Raw genomic sequence first — 22495 nt, forward strand, 5'->3', positions numbered from 1 at the left:
TAGTCCACAGGCACAAGAACTTAAAGAGCAAGAGGAAGTCAAAGGAAAATTAGGGCAAGGAAACAGATAAAAGAAATCACTCATGAGGAAGAATCAGCAGAAAACTCAAGGCAACATGAAGAACCAGTCTAGAACAACCCCACCAAGGGACCATGAGGTAGCTACTACAGATGATTTCACCAGTAAAGAAATGTTAGGAATGACAGAAAGGGAATTTAGAATACACATGTTGAAAACAATGAAAGAAATGATGGAAACAATGAAGGAAATTGCTAATAAAGTGGAAAATAACCAAAAGGAAATCCAAAAACAGAATCAAATAAGAGATGAATGATATGAAGAATATAAAAAGGATATAGCAGACATGAAGGAACTGAAACAGTCAATTAGGGAACTTAAAGATGCAATGGAAAGTATCAGCAACAGGTTAGACCATGCAGAAGAAAGAATTTCAGAGGTAGAAGACAAAGTTCTTGAGATAACTCAGACAGTAAAAGAGGCAGAAAAGAAGAGAGAGAAAGCAGAACGTTCACTATCAGAATTATGGGACTTTATGAAGCATTCCAACATACGAGTTATAGGAATTCCAGAAGGGGAAGAAGAATGCCCCAGAGGAATGGAAGCCATACTAGAGAATATTACAAAAGAAAATTTCCCAAACATCACCAAAGATTCTGACACACTGCTTTCAGAGGGATATCGGACCCCAGGTTGCCTCAACTCTAACCGAGCTTCTCCAAGACACATTGTGATGAACCTGTCCAAAGTCAAGACAAAAGAAAAGATTCTGCAAGCTGCCAGGAGTAAGCGCCCGTTGACCTACAGGGGCAAAGCCATCAGAGTGACCGCACACTTCTCTAATGAAACTTTCCAAGCAAGAAGACAATGGTCATCTACCTTTAATCTACTTAAACAGAACAATTTTCAGCCCAGAATTCTGTACCCTGCTAAACTAAGCTTCAAAATTGACAGAGAAATCAAATCATTTACGGATATACAAACATTGAGGAAATTCGCCACAACAAGACCAGCTCTACAGGAAATACTTCAACCTGTTCTGCACATGACCACCACAATGGATCAGCAGCAAAGTAAGAAGTCAGAAATCAAAAGACAGAACCTAACCTCCACACTGATGCAAAAGATAAAACTAAGCAATGGACTCTCACCAAATAAGACGAATAGAATACAGCCGGGCGTTGGGGTGGGCGCCTGTAGTTCCAGCTACTCGGGAGGCTGAGGCAGGAGAATTGCCTAAGCCCAGGAGTTGGAGGTTGCTGTGAGCTGTGTCACGCCACGGCACTCTACCGAGGGCAATGAAGTGAAACTCTGTCTCTACAAAAAAAAAAAAAAAAATACCACACTTATCAATTATCTCAATAAATGTTAATGGCTTGAATTCCCCACTGAAGAGACATAGATTGGCTGACTGGATTAAAAAACACAAGCCATCCATTTGCTGTCTGCAAGAAAGACACCTGGCTTCAAAAGACAAATTAAAGCTCCGAGTCAAGGGTTGGAAGACAATTTTGCAGGCAAATGGAATTCACAAGAAAAGAGGAGTTGCAATCATATTTTCAGATACATGTGGATTTAAAGCAACTAAAGTCAAAAAAGACAAAGATGGTCACTTTATATTGGTCAAGGGAAAACTCCAACAAGAAGACATTTCAATTCTAGATATTTATACACCCAATTTAAATGCTGCCAGATTCTTGAAGCAGACCTTACTCAGTCTGAGCAATATGATATCTGATAATACCATCATAACAGGGGACTTTCACACTCCTCTTACAGAGCTGGACAGATCCTCTAAACAGAAATTAAACAAAGATATAAGAGATTTAAATGAGACCCTAGAACAACTGTGCTTGATAGATGCATATAGAACACTCCACCCCAAAGATAAAGAATATAGATTCTTCTCATCACCCCATGGAACATTCTCCAAAATTGATCATATGCTGGGACACAAAACAAATATCAACAGAATCAAAAGAATTGAAATTATATCTTGTATCTTTTCAGACCATAAGGCACTAAAGGTGGAACTCAACTCTAACAAAAATGCTCCACCCCACCCAAAGGCATGGAAATTAAACAATCTTCTGTTCAATAACAGATGGGTGCAGGAAGAAATAAAACAGGAAATCATTAACTTCCTTCAGCATAACAACAATAAAGACAAGCTACCAAAACCTGTGGGATACTGCAAAACCAGTTTTGAGAGGAAAATTCATCGCTTTAGATGCCTACATTCGAAAAACAGAAAGAGAGCACATCAACAATCTCACAAGAGATCTTATGGAATTGGAAAAAGAAGAATAATCTAAGCCTAAACTCAGTAGAAGAAAAGAAATATCCAAAAGCAAATCACAGATCAATGAAATTGAAAAGAAAAGAATCATTCAGAAAATTAATGAAACAAGGAGTTGGTTTTTTGAAAAAATAAATAAAATAGATAAACCATCGGCCAGACTAACTAGAAATAGAAAAGTAAAATCTCTAGTAACCTCAATCAGAAATGATAAAGGGGAAATAACAACTGATCCCACAGAGATACAAGAGATCATCTCTGAATACTACCAGAAACTCTATGCCCAGAAATTTGACAATGTGAAGGAAATGGATCAATATTTGGAATCACATCCTCTCCCTAGACATAGCCAGGAAGAAATAGACCGCCTGAACAGACCAATTTCAAGCACTGAGATCAAAGAAACAATAAAAAAGCTTCCAACTAAAAAATGCCCTGGTCCAGATGGCTTCACTCCAGAATTCTATCAAACCTTCAAGGAAGAGCTTATTTCTGTACTGCAGAAATTATCCCAAAGAACTGAGGAAGAAGGAATCTTCCCCAACACATTCTATGAAGCAAACATCACCCTGATACCAAAACCAGGAAAAGACCCAAACAAAAAGGAGAATTTCAGACCAATCACACTCATGAATATAGATGCAAAAATTCTCAACAAAATCCTAGGCAATGGATTACAGCTTATCATCAAAAAAGTCATTCATCATGATCAAGTAGGCTTCATCCCAGGGATGCAAGGCTGGTTTAACATATGCAAGTCCATAAACGTTATCCACCATATTAACAGAGGCAAAAATAAAGATCATATGATCCTCTCAATAGATGCAGAAAAAGCATTTGATAAAATCCAGCATCCTTTTCTAATTAGAACACTGAAGAGTATAGGCCTAGGTGACACATTTCTAAAACTGATTGAAGCTATCTATGACAAACCCACAGCCAATATTTTACTGAATGAAGTAAAACTGAAAGCTTTTCCTCTTATAACTGGAACCAGACAATGTTGTCCTCTGTCACCTTTACTATTCAACATAGTGCTGGAAGTTCTAGCCAATACAATTAGGCAAGACAAGGAAATAAAGGGAATCCAAATGGGAGCAGAGGAGGTCAAACTCTCCCTCTTTGCTGATGACATGATCTTATACTTAGAGAACCCCAAAGACTCAACCACAAGACTCCTAGAAGTCATCAAAAAATACAGTAATGTTTCAGGATATAAAATCAATGTCCACAAGTCAATAGCCTTTGTGTACACCAATAACAGTCAAGATGAGAAGCTAATTAAGGACACAACTCCCTTCACCATAGTCTCAAAGAAAATGAAATACCTAGGAATACACCTAACAAAGGAGGTGAAGGACCTCTATAAAGAAAACTATGAGATCCTCAGAAAGGAAATAGCAGAGGATATTAACAAATGGAAGAACATACCATGCTCATGGATGGGAAGAATCAACATTGTTAAAATGTCTATAGTTCCCAAAGCAATCTACCTATTCAATGCCATTCCTATCAAAGTACCTACATCATATTTTCAAGATTTGGAAAAAATGATTCCGCGTTTTGTATGGAACCGGAAAAAACCCCGTATAGCTAAGGCAGTTCTTAGTAATAAAAATAAAGCTGGGGGCATCAGCATTCCAGATTTTAGTCTGTACTACAAAGCCAGAGTGGTCAAGACAGCATGGTACTGGCACAAAAACAGAGACATAGACACTTGGAATCGAATTGAAAACCAAGAAATGAAACTAACATCTTATAACCACCTAATCTTCGATAAACCAAACAAGAACTTACCTTGGGGGAAAGACTCCCTATTCAATAAATGGTGTTGGGAGAACTGGATGTCTACATGTAAAAGACTGAAACTGGACCCACACCTTTCCCCACTCACAAAAATTGATTCACGATGGATAAAGGACTTAAATTTAAGGCATGAAACAATAAAAATCCTCAGAGAAAGCATAGGAAAAACACTGGAAGATATTGGCCTGGGGGAAGACTTCATGAAGAAGACCGCCATGGCAATTGCAACAACAACAAAAATAAACAAATGGGACTTCATTAAACTGAAAAGCTTCTGTACAGCTAAGGAGACAATAACCAAAGCAAAGAGACAACCTACACAATGGAAAAGGATATTTGCATATTTTCAATCAGACAAAAGCTTGATAACTAGGATCTATAGAGAACTCAAATTAATCCACATGAAAAAAGCCAACAATCCCATATATCAATGGGCAAGAGACATGAATAGAACTTTCTCTAAAGATGACAGATGAATGGCTAACAAACACATGAAAAAACGTTCATCATCTCTATATATTAGAGAAATGCAAATCAAAACAACCCTGAGATATCATCTAACCCCAGTGAGAATGGCCCACATCACAAAATGTCAAAACTACAGACGCTGGCATGGATGTGGAGAGAAGGGAACACTTTTACACTGCTGGTGGGAATGCAAACTAGTACAACCTTTCTGGAAGGAAGTATGGAGAAACCTCAAAGCACTCAAGCTAGACCTCCCATTTGATCCTGCAATCCCATTACTGGGCATCTACCCAGAAGGAAAGAAATCCTTTTATCATAAGGACACTTGTACTAGACTGTTTATTGCAGCTCAATTTACAATCGCCAAAATGTGGAAACAGCCTAAATGCCCACCAACCCAGGAATGGATTAACAAGCTGTGGTATATGTATACCATGAAATACTATTCAGCCATTAAAAAAAATGGAGACTTTACATCCTTCGTATTAACCTGGATGGAAGTGGAAGACATTATTCTTAGTAAAGCATCACAAGAATCGAGAAGCATGAATCCTGTGTACTCAATCTTGATATAAGGACAATTAATGACAATTAAGGTTATGGGGGGGGAAGCAGAAAGAGGGATGGAGGGAGGTGGGTGGGGCCTTAGTGTGTGTCACACTTTATGGGGGCAAGACATGATTGCAAGAGGGACTTTACCTAACAATTGCAATCAGTGTAACTGGCTTATTGTACCCTCAATGAATCCCCAACAATAAAAAAAAAAAAAAAAAAAAAGAAAATGCCAGGAAGGCTATGTTAACCAGAGTGATGAAAATGTGCCAAACGGTCTATGAAACTAGTGTATGGTGCCCCATGATCACATTAATGTACACAGCTATGATTTAATAATAATAAAAAAAAGAAGTTCTGGTTCAGCAAAGGCCATGTGATTTTGTTGGGAGTCTCCTATTGCAAATAAATGCACATAATCTATATTATGAATATTTTTAAATAATTTTCTGAAAATCATTTAAGGCACAGGGCTAATAGGATGCTTGCAGAGCTGATTTACATGAGAGAGAAAATGGAGGGGCTGCAGAGACATTTCTATAACACAGTGCTTGAGATTCAGACATATTCATCTACTCAGCAACTTGTTATTGAGTTCCTCCTGCATATCAAACACTGGGTCAGGTGCTGGGGATCCAGCAGTGAACAAAACAGACAAAAATAGCTTGCCCTTGTGGAGCATGTATTTTAGTGATGTATGATAAAATTATTTCAGAAAGAAAAGTAAGCTTATCTTACGCTCATGTTGCTGTGCTTCATAACTTGATGCCTATTACAGATATTCTTTTGTATACATTTAATACTTATAAATTTAAGTTTTAAAAGAGCCATTCCTCTAGATAGGAAATTATGAGGTTGGACAATTAAGTTCACGAACTCGTCCTACATACCTCATTGCTGAATATCACTATAGTCACCTTCCAGGTACAGCCCTTGCGAAGCTATGCACCGACACCCCATGCCTAATCCACCCTTCAAAGCAATTTGGAACTCTTTTTTTTTTTTTTGGAATGACCATCAGAACTGTCATCATACAAGGTCTGACAATTAAGTTCACAAACTCATCCTAGAAAAAGTGCTTTTGGTGCTGGTATTGGTGCATAGCGTCCCAAGGGGAGTACTTTGAAGGTCTCATTCAGCAATGACATTATGTAGCACTTTTTTTAGGATGAGTTCTTGAACTTAATTGTTGGAACTTGTATGACATGCACACTGAAGTCTTTTTTTTTTTTTTTTTTGTAGAGACAGAGTCTCACTTTATGGCCCTCGGTAGAGTACCGTGGCCTCACACAGCTCACAGCAACCCCCAACTCCTGGGCTTAAGCGATTCTCTTGCCTCAGCCTCCCGAGTAGCTGGGACTACAGGTGCCCGCCACAACATCCAGCTATTTTTTGGTTACAGTTTGGCCGGGGCCGGGTTTGAACCTTCCACCCTCGGTATATGGGGCCGGCGCCTTACTGACTGAGCCACAGGCACCGCCCCACACTGAAGTCTTATACAGAGTAGAGACATTCTAAATTGGTATATTTATTAGAGGTTTTGAAAAGCAGATAAAGAAAAACAAAGATAAGTATTTAGGGAAAATTTTTCCCAGGAAATCATAAGCTCTGAGTAGTCACTTATCATCCGGAAAAGGAACCTGTGGAGCATCTTATTAGAGTACGAACTTCATGAAACCAAGGATTCTTATATTTTATTCATGTATTTGCAAATTTCTTTCACGGACATTCACACATTTGATTCTGACAATTAGTATGATTAGTCTATTTTACAGATCAGAAAATGGAAACTCAGACAGGTACACCACAAAGCTAGTTGGTGTTGGTGTTTGAACCAGACCCTGATTTTCTAGTGCTCATCATACAATGAGACCCTTGAAGACTGTGAATCAAATAAACCTACATTTATTTATAAATATCAAGAATGGGTGCTAGAAACAAGTTTCAGGGAGCTAAATGTAAAGCAATAGGAAGAAACAGCAACCTATTCTGTAGGTAGAAAATGGATAGAACTCATTACTATTAATATGAGTAGAAGCGCAGGCTGGAACTGCAGATGGATTCAGACATCTCAACATGAACTCCTGAATGACAGATTTACACTCAGCTTTTTATGAAAAGTAAGATGCCTGCAGGGCAATTCTTCCCTGAAAGGCAGCTGAGCATTTTTATGAAATACCCCATTCCTATTACTGGGGTCGGAATAAAAACCAAGTAAGTACAGTGGCAATTATTATGTTCTTATGACAGATGACACTGTCTAACTCTACATCATGTCTTACATGTGAATTGCCTAGGATTGGCTTTGGTTCTGTTCCTAATCTTAATCTGATACTAATTACTTCAGGACAGTTTACAAGGCCCTTATCAACTGCATTTTTCCTCTGAAGAAGAATTCATTCAGAGGAATTCTTAATGAATGAATTCTTTAAAAAAGAATTCAGGAAAAAAAAAAAAGAAAGAAAGGCACAGGGGTTAGCCTGGCTGCTTAAAGCAAACACAGGGCTCTAGTTCAGCCATAGTTCAACCCTAGGGTATTTTAACATCACAGAGAAGAAAAACTTCTGTCTCCTGGTCATGGACAGTACCTTCCACCTAGACATTGATCGCAAAACGAGGGAGATAGCAGAGAGGACACCTTGTGTGGATCCCCACCAGAAAACTAACAACTCAAAGGGTGCATACTAAAGAAGACACACTGTTGCTCTCTTTGCATATGAAAATGAGCAAAATACTATAATTTACCCAATAAACATGGTTTAACATCTCACTGTCTGTAGGGACAAGCTCTGTAAAACAAAACTGCTAATTTTTACATAATAAAGTGAATTTGAATGAGCAACTTAAATCAATATTATGGAGCCAAATTATGTGTATTAATATCTATACTCATTAGCATAATCCCAAGTGAATTCTTTCATTACTAAAAGTAATGTTAGGCCTGACTTTTCATTTCCCTTGATATTAATTTATATGTGAGATAAATTTGGTTGAAAATAACTTTTGTTTGAAAACTAATCCATGTCTACTTTCTGTGTATACATACACACACACAATATATACAGACAAATTCACACACATACATATTCATGGCAAGAGGCCTCAATGTAAATGCTATCAGATTTTCTACACAGTAGAGAGAAAAATGTGTCCCTTGTTTCCTCAGCTTCTCTTTCCAACTTCATAGGATTGCAGGCTTTCTTTGGACAAAGAGGTGTTCATAAAGCTAACAAAAATATGAAAAATCTAGAATTATATTGAAGCAAAACAAAACAAAACCCAAAATCTGTCTCAACTAGAATCTGACAAAAGTCCCAACCTGTCCCTGTCTCTAATGTTTCATCTCAAAATCACTGCACAGATTCAGAAAATTTAAGAACATTTCTCATTGCATGGAATTATAATAAAACAGGGACCTGAGAATTGGGGATGAACTGCCTTGGTGAATGGAGGGTAAGTTTCTGGCTTGGGCAACAGACAGGGCTTCAACCATGGGAGCCACAGAGCAGTGAATCAGCAGGTTTCTGTGTGGCATATTCTGCGATAAAGGCGGGAACGCCGTCACTGGAATCATCTAAACCAGTGCCAACCAATACAAATATAATGTGAGGGACATATGTAATTTCAAATATTCCAGTAGTTACATTAAATATTTTTTAAAAACACAAGTGAAATTAATTTTTAAAATATTGTTTATCTAACTGAATAGATCCTAAATACAATATTATCATCTCAAAATATACTCAAGATTGTAAAACTTATAAATCAGATATTTTATATTTTTGTCTGTTTCTACTAAGTCTTTGAACTAAGTCTTTGTTTGTACTAAGTCTTCATTGTGCATTTTGCTCCTGTAGCACCTCTCAATTCAGCCTAGCCATGTGTCAGCAACTCAGGGCCACATGTGGCTGCCATATTGAACAGCACAGGCCTAGGCTTTGAGAATCAGGCCCTTTGTGATCAGTGAGGCAGCCCCTACAGGACAGGAGCTGCAGGGGATCTACTGCCAAAGCCGTACTCTCTGCTTCCCATTTCCCCACTGCCTCGACTGTGTCTTGGACTTACTCCTTGGAAGCAAACCACTCAGAAAACAAGCATGCTTACATTACTAACGTGGCCTATGTGAAGTAATAAGGAAGTGCTAAGTTTGGTTTCTTTGAAAAGGACAATACCTCGCTGGTTCTGAGGATTCAGGGGACAACTTGAGGGCAGGAGAAAATACAGGAACTGGACCTCTGATGAGAAAGAATTGCGTAAGGTTATCACCCAAGTGCCTCTGTGATTCAGAGTACCCTAAATCTATGATCTGAGAAGACATTAATAAAGAACAAGAGTCTTTTAGTTATTATAGTTTCTGAATCCAATGGCCTGAATATCCACCTCTTTCTTGATAGTTGTTTGACACTTTAAAGACACTGTCTATCTTCCCACTTTTGTTGCACTGGAAGAGAGTAATACAAGTTCATGAGTAAGAACTTCTTTTCCTTAGCAACTGTCATGTTCCTGCATCTTGTTTTCAGGAACATTTGCATGTATTTCCCCCCAGTTAAATATGCTGAAAATTCCAAAAGTTAACTTTATTTTCTAAAAAACATGTGTTTACTTTGCCCTGCATGTGGGCCTTTTGTTGAAGCAAAAGCTTTCTAGCTGGACTGTTTGCTGATAGGCAAATTGGGAGAAAAATCTCAAGACTGAGATGTGCCACTAGCAACCTCGGTCCACATATTCATAATTTTCTTATTTTCCTATTTTCATTATGATATTTTGGAAAAAGTACAAAAAGATCCAAACTTTTTCCAGGAATGGACTTTTTTTTCCTTTTTGAGGATGATATTACAACTCACTGTGGGTTTATTTTAAAAAGAAATTGAGTTGCCATTAGGGAAACAAAACACCATTTTTGTTTTTATAAAGCTTGACTCAAACCTCAGGACAAGAGGTATTTACGAACATTACCCTCCCGAAAATGATCCTCCAGCTATCTCAGTTTCCCTCCAGGTTATGAAGAAATTACTCTTTAAAAAAGTTAATTTGCAAAATTAGTGAAAAATAACCTAAACATAACAATAAACAAACACATTAATGAGAAAGCATTCCATTAAATGTTCTATGGGCACAATGTAGGGGTGTATGGACACCTTTGGGTGTGGGACACAACTACAAGATGGACTCTACCTAACAAATTCAAATATTTAGACCTGGTTGTTTGTACCCTCACATTACCTGAAATTAAAAAAAAAAAAAAAAAAATCTATCCTTAGCTTATTAGTGTTACTAAGGAATTGAATATTTTTATTTTATGTATTCACTTATCCATTTATTTATATTTTGGAGACAGGTTCTCACTCTGTTACCTAAACTACAGTGTAGTCATCATAGCTCACTGCAATCTCAAATTCATGGGCTCAAGTGATCCTCCTGCCTCAGCCTCCAGAATAACTAGTACTACAGGAGAGCGTCACCATGTAAATTTTTTAGTAGAGATAGGGTCTCGTTATGTTGTTAGGGCTGGTATTGAATTCCTGGCCTCAAAGAATACTCTCATCTTGACCTCCAAAATGCTAGAATTATAGTCATAAGCCACTGTGCACAGCCAGATATTTTTAATTTAAAATAGTTACATGTGGCTAGTGGTTACCATATTGGAGAGTACAGCTGCATATGGTTAGGGAAGACCTAGGTCACTTAAGTCTTTGTGCATCACAACAGCCTTGAGATCTAAGGCCCATTAAAAATACAAGCACTTTATGACTTCTTTTTTGAAAGTATTAAATAATTAAATAGAGCAGCCTCTAAAAAGACAGACAGAAAAAATGTCTGCAAGAAATTCTCAAAGGATGATGTTACTCTTTAGGATGAGCCAGGAAGCAGCCTGGAGAGTTGATGTCACAGGCACTTGGGTCCTAGATGACAGTTCCAGCCATAGCTCCACCACCAACCAGCTGAGTGGCACTGGACAGTTTCTTAGTCCTTCAGGCCCTGATTTTCTTCCTTATACCATGTTGGACTCTGCTACACAATATCAGAGGTCTCTCCCCACTCTAAATCTGCTCAGCTTATATTTAATAGGGAATCTATGACACTTAAACATTGGTTGATTTAAAATAAAACTTTATGCAGCTGCATTATTTTGCAAATGGCGCTAAGGTTGGGTGATGTCAACAAGCCAAACTGTTGAAGCAAGGCAATGCTAAAATCAGACCACACAGGCTATATTCAAAGATCAGCCCCCACAAAGGTGTGCAATTAATTGTGAACGAGGAGAATAGCAGGTTATTTGCACAAGCAGCTGGTGGCTGGCTCTCCTTGGAAGCACAGATGAATGTTTTGTGGCCACTTGACAGTGGACTTATCCCAGGTCTGTAGCCTTAGACCTCAATGAACAACCATGTAGGTTCAGGGTCCACTGCCTGTGGGGGCCAGCATATCCCTAACTGGGGGTTCTTCTAGTAAGGAAGCCTTTAAATATACCTCTGCATTTGTTAGTAACCTTGAGATAGATCAGTTGTGCTGTCTCACCAACCTGCCTGCACCAGAGGCAAGGGTGTCCATTTGAATCCTCTGACCCAAATCCACACGACAGACAGAATACCAGCTTCCCTTCCCACAGGCCAAAGGGAAGGAGAAGAAAGAAGGTGCAGAGAAGATTTGGAAACTATAAAAAGTAAAGTAATCCAGTGATGAAGGAGATATCTGGCTGACATTGGAATAGGCGAAAAAAGTAAAAGAGAAGTAGAAGAAGAATGGAAAGAAGGAAAAAAGAAGGAAGGGAGAGAGAAAAGGAGGAAAGGAGGGGGAAGAGCCATTTGTTTTGAAAATTAAACAACATATTTCAGAAGCGATGAAATGTGAATATATATTCATAAAAGATAAATGATCCGTGGGTGACAGGCGGATGTGATTAATCATGCATCTATCACTAGCTCCATTTCTCTCCTCTGTTTCTGTCTTGTCAGGAATCTTGATCTTCTGGCAGAAAACTTTTCCCAGCGTGACACTGCTCGTGTTCAGGTTTTCCAAACTGAATGTCCAGTTCTTTTCAGCACTGTGCAAAACTGGGAGTCCCTGAGGAGGAGTAGACAGCCCTCAGCAGGGCTGACACTCGGGCCGGGCCTCAGGTGGCAGCTCGGAGAACACCCTGTCCAGTTAAACCGCACACAAACTGGCCACAGAAAATACCTGGTGCTCAACGCCCACAAAAGTGAGGCAAACGACAGAGCCGTCTCATTTACTGCATGGGGCTAATTAGGGGGAGCTAGAATTTCAGAAGTACAGAAATCGGCATGTCCCTTGTCAAACATTGCAAATACGCAATATGCTTAAGAAAAATCTCCTTTCCCCCCCCTTCTTGAATTTAATTGTGTTTTTCTCTCATGTGGGCTTGTGTAGTTGTAGGAGCCAGGGAGGAGCTGGGAGGGGTTTGGTTGCTCGCACCTAATGGGCACAATGTAGGGTATATGGCACACCTCCTGCATGAAGGGCTCAACTACATACAACTTGGACTATACTTAACAAACGCAAACAATGTAACTGAACTGTATATGCCCTTATAGTCATCTGAAATAAAAAGAAAAAGAAGTCTCCTTACCTCTCAGATTCAGTATTTCTCCATTTGTCTGAGATACTACCAACAGATGCTAAAATCTATTAAGTTCAGAGAAGATGTGGTAAGGCCAGCAGAAAAACACAAAAACCAATGCTTCTCATCTCAGGGAATAATTTATTTCACTGGGTTAATTTTAGCTTTGCAGTTTTTTACCTGTGATTATTTTTAAATCGCAATTTTGTGTATGTAATATAAAATCAAAAAGGTAATCAAACTTTTCTGCTAATTTAGGTGAAATTTAATTATCGGCAGTTACCATTAAAACAAAGGCAAAGCAATTTCTTTTACACATAATTGCATAATGAGTATTCCAGAAGAAAATTTCTGAAAAATCCAAAGTCTAAAAGACGACTTCTCAATGAGAACATCTGTTTCGATAATGAGATTGTGTTTTATAGTATGGGATCTATGAAATTTCTACTTACACCCATAAGCCTTGCCAGAATTACTATAGTTCAGTTGTGTCATAGAAATACGGAAAATGTTTATATGTCACTGGTTATGATCCCACAATAATAAGTAATAAAAATTTCTATTTATCATTTCTAGGATCAACACCAATTTGACAGCAGAAAATAACAGTATTTACTTGGCCCACATTGCTGTTGTATAGAATCCAGAGAAATAAATACCTCAATCCACTCAGTAATGTTCTTTTCCCATTAAGGTTTTGATGGCTCTGCACATAATACTGATTTTTAAAATCTTTTTTTATTTGCATTTTAATTTAAAAAGTCTATGTTGACTTCATTCTTATAATACAGTATGCTTGTTTTCAAAACTTTAGCTTCTTATCCTGGGGTACCTTTAATATTTAATATTTTACCTTGTTCAGTTACTAGAAATATTTCATAGCTTCTTTATTTGTTACTTCACTTGGGTTGATTTTTTTGACTGTGAAATTGCCCATTTGACAATCATATTACTAACATGCAAAAAGTTTTTATTTCAATTATAAAAGGAAATGTAACCCTTGATTATTAAGGAAACTGTTTTGCAAATCAACCATTGTTTATTTCAGAATATAATCAAGTATCATAGGCTGGATTGAAAGCTTAAGGATAGGGATTTTTTTTTTTTTGCAATAATAAAGGTAATCAAATCTTCCTGCCAATCTAGGTGATTGTGAAATTTAATTACCAGCAGTTGTCATTAAAACAAAGATAAAGCAATTTCTTTTGCATATAATTAAATATTCCAGAGGAAAATTTCTGGAGTTCTCAGAAAATATATTTTAAAATTAATTGTACCCTGACTACTACATTTGTTATGTCTCAGTTGGTAATGTAGAATAAATGGCACACTTGGGTGATACAGTTCAATAGCACCTAGTGAGCTCATGTTCTCAGGAAAATCAGGTAACTTTGACCTCAACACTGAGTAAATTATTAGATCTTTGCTCTGTGCAAACACACCAAAACCTAAGTCTCCCACAGCTATTCTGCCAAGAGAAGTTTGAACACTACAGAATCAACAGTCCTTTTTTAGTGCTCAATTGTCCAAATATGTCCTAAGGCTTCCAGAGCTTTTTTCATCATCAAACCCATGCCACCCGAACAGGTTCTTGTACAGCAACAACAGTAGTAAGTGAGCTCCGGGCATGACGGGCCTAGAACCATAACTGTCCAGAGAAGAGTGACCACCCAGCAGAAGGATCAACAGCCCAAGCAGTCAAAATTAGGCCACGACTTCCCCATCTCCAGGCCTTTGCCTAAGCTCTTCCTTCTTCCTGAAATGCCTTTCCCTCTATCTGCTTTCTGGAAAAGGCCTACTGATCTTTCAGTACCCAACTCCTATGTCACCTGCACTCATCCCCCTAAACTGAGATAACCATTGTCTCTCCCCACACCCGCCTCCACAGCACTCATTTTGTCACACTGGAATGCAAGTCGCTATTTGCTTATCCAGCTTTGCTCCTGGATGGTAAAGGAAAGGATCTTCACTCTTCTTTCAGGACTATGGTTAAAACCTGGAAGACCACTCAGATGATGTTATATAATGAAGCCCAAAATTCAAGATCAAAGTGAACATGGGACAGAAGATTTCTGCACCTCAAGTCTGAGCAGTGAGTACCTTCTTTTTCATTCCTTAAAGAAGTAAAGTTTATTCACATTAGGGAGTTAATAACCATCAGGACCTGTGCTAAACCTCTACACTTGTTGCCTCAATTATCACAATCCTCTGTAAAGTAGGTTCTATCATTTGTATTAGCTTTGTTTACAGATGAGGACCTTGAGGCTTGGAAAAGTTAAGTAACTCACCCCAAGATACCAAGATGATCAATGAAGAGTCAGGATTAAAAAAAAAAAAAAAACAAAAATCAGTTATCCCAGAAATACAGAGCTAGAAGAAATCCTAAAATTATCTTCCACACTTAACCTACTTGAAGCTGAAGCTTGCACCTTACTGCCTGGCACACAGTAGGTCTTTGAAAATGGCCATGAATAGATGGATAATGTGTCCTAATTTTTCAGACTCTGGTTGCTGCCTGAGAGAGCCCAGCTGCCACCACAAATAAGCTCTAATCTTTCCTGCCCAACACCTCTCCCAGGTGTGAACTGCTGTGTCATCTGAATTATTCATGATCCACACAAGGGTAAAAGTGTGCTTTAAGAAAGAATTCTGTATGTTTTAAGACAAAGTACCTGATTAATTGGTGAATTAGGCAACATAAACTCATGGACCAGGTTGATTCTACCACATAATATATCCATACCCACTTTTTGAATTTCAGCTTTCATGTTATTTCCCAGTTTCTAAAACATAGTGGTAAATAAAGCAGGGAAGTAAACAATTATAAACGTCTCTGTCCTATCTGCAAAGCAATTACCATCATCTAAAGCTTATACTGTGCTGCTTCAAACCAACATATGCTTCCTAAGGCTGAGTTAGGATTTCCAATCAGTTTTCTTAAGCTACATCAAAATCTGAAAATGCAGATGCCACAGCATCTGTAATTTATGCCCCCAGTAAATCATGTAATAATACTGCCTCCTGTCCTTTCTCCAGTCTTGACTTTGCCACCTCTTCCCCACCAGTACATTTTCAGGCAGTTTTCTGAGAGGGATAACCATATGCTAATAAAAACTCAACATCACTGTACTTTAAATTCAATGTTAGTCAACCAAAATGAATTGAAAAGCAGCAACAGTGGTTGGAAGGTACTAAAAATAAGCTGTAGCATTTGCTGAGTTCTCAGAATTAAAACCACAGGCAGTCAACTTGTTGCTGCTCTTAATAAGATATGACTGTTCTGCCCCATTGGCTGCTACTACCAGAAACTTGAACGATATTGTACACCTAATACCCTTTTTTGATTAGTTGGCAGTAATCAAGAAAGGAAGTGTCATTTCCCTGTAACTAACCCTTCCAAAAAAGATAACAGATGGCTTTCAAGTGATCACCTTTTGCCACATCACAATTGTACCTGAGTCAAATTCACCTTGCATTTATTATTTAATTAATTACACATTTAAAGATGTGGTTTCTTTTATGCCTGGCTTGCTGTCCAATACCTCTAAAAAGGTGTTTCTTCCTTAGAGTTTCATTTATGGATAATAATAAAAAGAGCATAATAGGATTTAATACAATATTAGCACATTGAGCATTTCCATTAGGATTTCAAGACCTTCTTGACCCTTGAATACTGTAAGCTACACTAAATGTCCTATCAGCTGTCCCTTTAGGGTTGGCATTAAAGTTTCCAGTGACGAGAGAGGTACAGGAATTCTACTCAATGCATCATTCTGAATAGAAACCTGTCATACTCAGAAACCAGTAGGTCTGCTTCTATTGACCCCTGCTGCTTCAGATTCCTTAGCATTTTTTTTCTCTTCAATTAGACCCGCGGGTTAATCATAGAAAAGCTGAAAGAAGCCCACCCTTTGCTCAGTCACACTTAAAAGGATAAACAAATGTATGCCTTGCTAGTGAAATTACTAGAGTAGTATAAGAAAAGGTCTAAAGTGCGCGCGCTCTCTCTCTCTCTCTCTCACACACACACACACACACACACACACACACACACACACACACACACACACGTAAACGTGCCAAGAGTCAGATCCTGGGCTCTACTTCCCTTCCCTAACCCACTTCAATCGGGACCAGAAAGACACAATCCCTTCATCGCTGCTATCTCACAACCATGCCCCAAGCAAGTGTCTCCACAGAGCTAATTTCTGAAACAAACAAAGAAATCAAGTCTGAAAGGGGCAAGGGTTAGCGCCCCTCTGCTTCGGACTTGGGTATCCTGGGTAGCGGGCACCACACGGTCGCCCTCCGCCTCCCCGCCGCGCCAGCCCAGCTCCCGCTGCGCAGAAAGTGCGAGCCTGCCCTGTTCCTTTCGTTTCTCTCCCGCTGCGCCCCGAGCCCCAGAACACCCGCGCCGCGCAGGAAGGGTGCCACGGCTCCCCCACCTCCAGGCTGTCAGATGTCAGGCACCGAGGAGCTGGCAAAACCTAGCAAGTGTCACTCCTGACGCCTGCCCCAACTCCGAGAGAGCGGTGGGACCGCCACAGGTAGGCTCTATCCTTCCCAGGGAGTGGGGTCAAGGCATGGGGAAGAGACCCAGCGCAGCAGCCGCGCCCGACGGACTGAAACTCACCGGAGGACACGGAGGAGCCGGACAGACTGGAGTTACTGGACGCTGCCATTTCCGCGCGCCCCGCGCGACGCTGCTCGCTCAGCCCCTCTGCGGGCGCCGCCGCCGCTGCCCTCGCCCGGCCGCTCGCAGCCTCCGCGGCCCCCAGCCCATGGCAAAGTCCTGGGGACGCGCGAAAGCACCGGCCTCCGGACTCAGCCTGCACTTCCTGCTCCACCAGATGACGCGCTACTGCCGCCGCTATTTATTTGTGGTTTCCGTCCCTCTCCGAGCCTTTGCACGCTTTTCTCCGAGTGTCGGGGGATAGGTGGGGACAGAGGGAGGGCGAGGGGCAGCTGGGCCGACCGATGTCGGCTCCTACCGAGTCCCACTGCCGTCAGCGTTCCCCCGTGCGCGGCTGGGACTAGGACGGCCGGGAGGCCCCGAGCCGCCCCGCGGGCTCCCGCACCCTCCCCTGGGTTCCCGCCTCCCGGGCCGCACTTCTAGCAGCCTGGGCGAGGACGGCGGGAGGCAGACAGACGGAGCGACGCCCCTCTCCCTCCGCCCCAACTCTGCTCGCACGCACACAAAGGAAGGAGAGGAGACGCGGGCGCTCGGGGGCTGCTTCTGCTGCTGCGGGCTTGACAGCTCCCGCGACAGGGGCTGGAGGGAGAGGCTGCGGACTGCAGGGCGGGGGAAGGTCGGACGGGGAGCTGACTCCCGAGGTGCTGGGAGGGCGCGGGGGGCGCGGGCCGAGCGCGGATGCGGTGCGCAGCACTGATCCTAGGGTTTAGAGGGAACAGGAGGGAGGCTGTGGAGGGAAAGAGATGGGGCTCGCCTCTCCACGCCTGGCTCTGGAGCGGCGAAACAGTGGGGGTGGGGGATGCGTTGAGCCAAGGCGGGACCACTGAGGACGCGAGCGCCAGGCAGAAAGGGCCAGAGCGGCTGTGTAGTGTTTCTTTCATTCCCCTCCAAATTGTCCTTTGTTGCTCTGGAGCTGATAGCTCCTGCCCTGCAAGTAGGTGCGTTTCCTAAAACAACAGGAAAACCCATCCAGCTGCGCTGTAAGAAGCCCAGCCACAGTCAGTGCCCGATGGGTCCTCTGGGCCCCTGAGGCTGGCCTTTAAAGAAATAGAGACGTGCCAAATGTGTCATCAGGTCCACACAAAGCCGGGTGTCAAAGAGAAAGAGGTTCTACGACTGCTGCGCCTTGGAAGGGATCCTCACAAAAGACTTAAGACTTGGCAGCTGGTCAGACTGTGCCCTTTCAGGATAAGGAACTGCTTAGGTGTTTGAGAGAAAGAGACACAGGTGTATTACCTTCCCCTTATATTTAAACCTAAATTAATTTCACTGGGAGGAAATATCGTGCAGATTTTCTAAAAAGTCTATTTCATGCTCCCAGCAGGCTAATCGGTTCTTTCAATCCTAAAGCAACAGAAAACTGTGAAATTTGAAGAGAAATTGTTAGATCAGAGGAAAAAGCAAACATTAAAGAAATAAAAATGCTCTCATTATATAGCAAAATGTAAAGTGTTCACATTGGGTAGTTCAATTTTTAAGAACATGATTAAAAGAACAATTTAAAAATTATCAGGAGTGACCCTGGAACAGTAGCCAGGTCCTGGGGGATCACCTAACATACAGTGAATAATGCATGTTAAGTAACCACAATCTACACCCACATCACATTTTCTAGTTGATTAAACTGTGTTTTAAAAGTTCCCTCCAGGATGCCATCCCAATTGTCTTCCCAGTAAGGTTCTTTTTTTTTTTTTAAATGCACCTTACTGAATAGTCAAGGGCTGTGAGCATTCTCCAGTCACATTAGCTGTGTCCTCCTGACCCTCACCGGCACAGACTTTGAAGCAGCCCAGCCTGTATAAGGAGACTCAAGTACCACTCCTTTCCCTACCTGCTGCCACCATTTATCTTTTGCGCAGTACACCCTTCCTGCAGCCTAATCTGGAACCCTTCAGGGAAGTGTGGCCCATCACACCTTTGACCTCTCTATCAGGGCTGAACTTCCCATTTCCCCAGAGTCTTTTATTTGTTTGATGAGTAATCTACATATTCCTCTAGATCTTTAGATAGTGGACTATCTGACTTGGCTGTTTGACCTCCTGGGATTGTTACCATCTGGATTTTGATGACAACACTTCAGTTCAAACCCCAGTTCTGTCACTTACCTGTGTGACCTTGAGCAAATTACTTCAACTCACTGAGCCTTTATTGTGAAGATTAAACAATGTATCTGGTATAAAGTTTGTGTTCCAAAAGTCACTTGAAATATTGAATGTACAATTTGAACTTTTGCTTTGTTGTATCTGAAGATCACTAATCATCTGTGAATTCTTCTACCAGGGGAAATGGCTCAACTTTGGCCTAAGGTGTGAACTTCTTATCTCAAATTGTGCAATAGGCAATAGGTTTCATTATTTATCTCTTAAGTCTCACCAAAAGACGTCAGATTCTATTTATACAATTTGAGAAGGTAATATTTGCCTTCAAGGACCTTTAGTTAGTTGGAGAAACTAAAGCATGGCCCTGTGAAATAGGTTATTTTTATTATTCCAAATTGGTAGATGAAGGCCAGAGGGCCACATGGTCAGAAGGCACTAACACTGTGCTATACAAAGTAGAACAAAACAGACTCATAGCTTTTCCTACGAGGTCCTGAGTCCAGAGGAAGGTAACAAGGCCAACAAATCTGCTTGCCGATTTGGGAGGCCCAGCCTGTTGGTAGAAGGTGGACCATAACACTAATGCCCATTATTTTGAAAAACAGACAGAGCTCCAGGTTCAGAATTAAAATCTTAAAATTAATTGATCATCTGGATCATCAAAGCCATAACCAAAGGAGAAAACCCAGCAGGCATGATCATTGACTATCAGTCTTAGATTTGGAGGCCTGAGGGCTGACTGCTCCTTGCAAAAATGTTTCATGTCAACAAATTAGCAGGAGATGGCTGAAACAAAAATGCTAACTCCCTCCTCAGTAGACTCAGGAACCTGTTTGTGGATGTTACAAAGTATTTTTCCAAATGAAAGGAGAAAATCAGTTCATCTATTTTGTTCACTCACTTACGGCCTTAATTCTAGAGAATTTCAATTTGAGAATGGAAAAGGAAATACTGGTGCTATAAAGAGCTTACATTTATTTGAAAGGTAGAAATTCTATAGTCATTTTTACCTTTTGTATTCACATATTAAAAATCTTATGAGATTAAAAAGTCTTAAAAAATAAATAAAAAGTCTTGCAGATAATGTGATCTATTTAAAATTTTAAATTACCAGTTTGCAGGATATAACTACAAGAGGGACTCTACTTAACAAATTCAATATTGTGTCTTGGTTGTTTGTGCCCTCACATTAACCTGAAATAAAAAATAAATAATAAATAAATAAATAAAATTACCAGCTTGTTTTAATTTAGCTTTCACCTGGCAATCCACGCCTTCCAACTTTCTTTTTCCAAACTTATTTCTGTTCCCCTTTTCACAAACTTGATCCTTTCTCTTGTGCCCTGTGCCCCTTGGGCCTGGAAGCACGGTGTTTGCCCTTCCTTCCTGTAGCCCATCCTACATATTGTGAAGGTTTAACCAAAATGTACCTTCTCTGGAGAATCTTCCCTGCTTCCCACACCAGAAACCAGCTGTCCTTCTTACCTCTCAATTGGCAGATCTCATGCTCTGTCTTGTTTCAATATACTAATTTTGTCATATATTTTATCTCCCTAGTCCAATAAAAACGTCCTGGGGGCAGGATCCTTGTCTGCCCAGCCTTTGTATTCTCTATTATACTTTGCACACAATAGATGCCCAGTAGACATCTGTGGAATTAAATGAGCAAAGTAAATGTTCCTCATATATGCCAATCACTTTCCACTTCAGTAGCTGTGACCATTGAGTCACAGATGACCAGTAACACATCTGGAACACAAAAGGAAGGTGATGGGTGTGTAAGGGCACTACCTTAGCTGTGAAAAGAACTGAAATGGTGAAAACATAAGAATAAAATTTTGATGGAGGAAACGTTTGCAGTCTGCACCCTACCCACCCTCCAGCACCAGCCATTACAGCTCACATCATTTACTATTTGTAGGGTAGCTCTTACATTACTATCATTTGTTTATTTTGTTTTACCATTCTTTTGAAGTTTAAAGGCAGACAAGAAAACAGCAGGGTGAATGTGGCTGTCATGGTGGGAGCTGTGCTCTCTCAGCCATTCTGGGGTGTTTCTTGATGAAGGTCATTCTCTTTCCCTAAACACAGAATGAAATACTGTATTCCTTACTTTCAAGATTAATCCAGTGGCCAGCATTCACAAGAGAACAGTGGGGCTATTTGTCAACCAGCTTTAAATATTTTATGGCCAATACTTTACTGTACCCTGAAAAGCAGTCCTTTTGCCAGCAATTTTGTTGTAGTAAGAAATATTTCCTTTTGTAGTTTAAGCCCTATTTCAAACACACAGATACCTAGTCCCCTTAAAGAGAACGCCTTGGCTCCCTCCGAGGAACGTCAGGCCTAATCAGAGGCAGAAGCTGTGAAACACTCGTTTTTCTCAAAAGGTGCCAGGCAGCCCAGGACCTGGTTAGCGAGCCGGCAGCTCAGCCCTGGCAGGTAACAGGTCTGCCTCTGAACAAAGAGGAGTCCACACCTGGGGTGCAGACAAAGGGAGGCCGCCTCGGATACCCAGTTTCCAGTTCACGTCGCCTGCTGCTGGGGACCCCTAGTGGTGACACACGTTACAGGCACACGTATTCCTGCATTTTCTCTCCTAGCTACAGAGGGACATGGGTATTGATTGCCCTGAATTTCCTATTTGCAACTTAGCTTGGAAGGATCAGACACACACACACACGCGCGCGCGCGCACACACACACACACACTTAAGCCACGCTGTCAGAGAGGAGCCAGAGGGAGAGCTTTCTTTCTGAAGCACAAACCAACATAGTGTTCAGAAACTCATTGAATGTGTTTTATTCTGCTTATTGGATCTCCTGGCTTTGTTCCCTGACATTTTGGATTATAAAAGTCTTTTCTGCCCTCAATGTCCTATGAGAAAACTATGATAAACTAAACTGAAGATAGCTCTAAGCCTGCTCTTGGCAAAAGAGTGAAGTGAGTTTGTTTTTCATGTCTTCTGGGGAGTACCTAGG

General features: G+C 40.7%; 1 protein-coding gene across 1 annotated transcript in view; it reads right to left on the reverse strand.

Moving 5' to 3' along the window:
- The window catches only part of CHN2 (chimerin 2), a 452170-nt gene extending 431465 nt beyond the window's left edge, over positions 1-20705 (reverse strand). Inside the window, exon 1 of the mRNA XM_053608457.1 lies at positions 17356-20705. Coding sequence (XP_053464432.1) covers positions 17356-17404 — 49 coding nt within the window. The 5' untranslated portion in view covers positions 17405-20705. The remainder of the gene's footprint in view (positions 1-17355) is intronic.
- Between the last annotated feature and the right edge of the window lie 1790 nt (positions 20706-22495).

Source organism: Nycticebus coucang, chromosome 11, assembly GCF_027406575.1.
Source record: "Nycticebus coucang isolate mNycCou1 chromosome 11, mNycCou1.pri, whole genome shotgun sequence".
Lineage (NCBI taxonomy): Eukaryota > Metazoa > Chordata > Mammalia > Primates > Lorisidae > Nycticebus > Nycticebus coucang.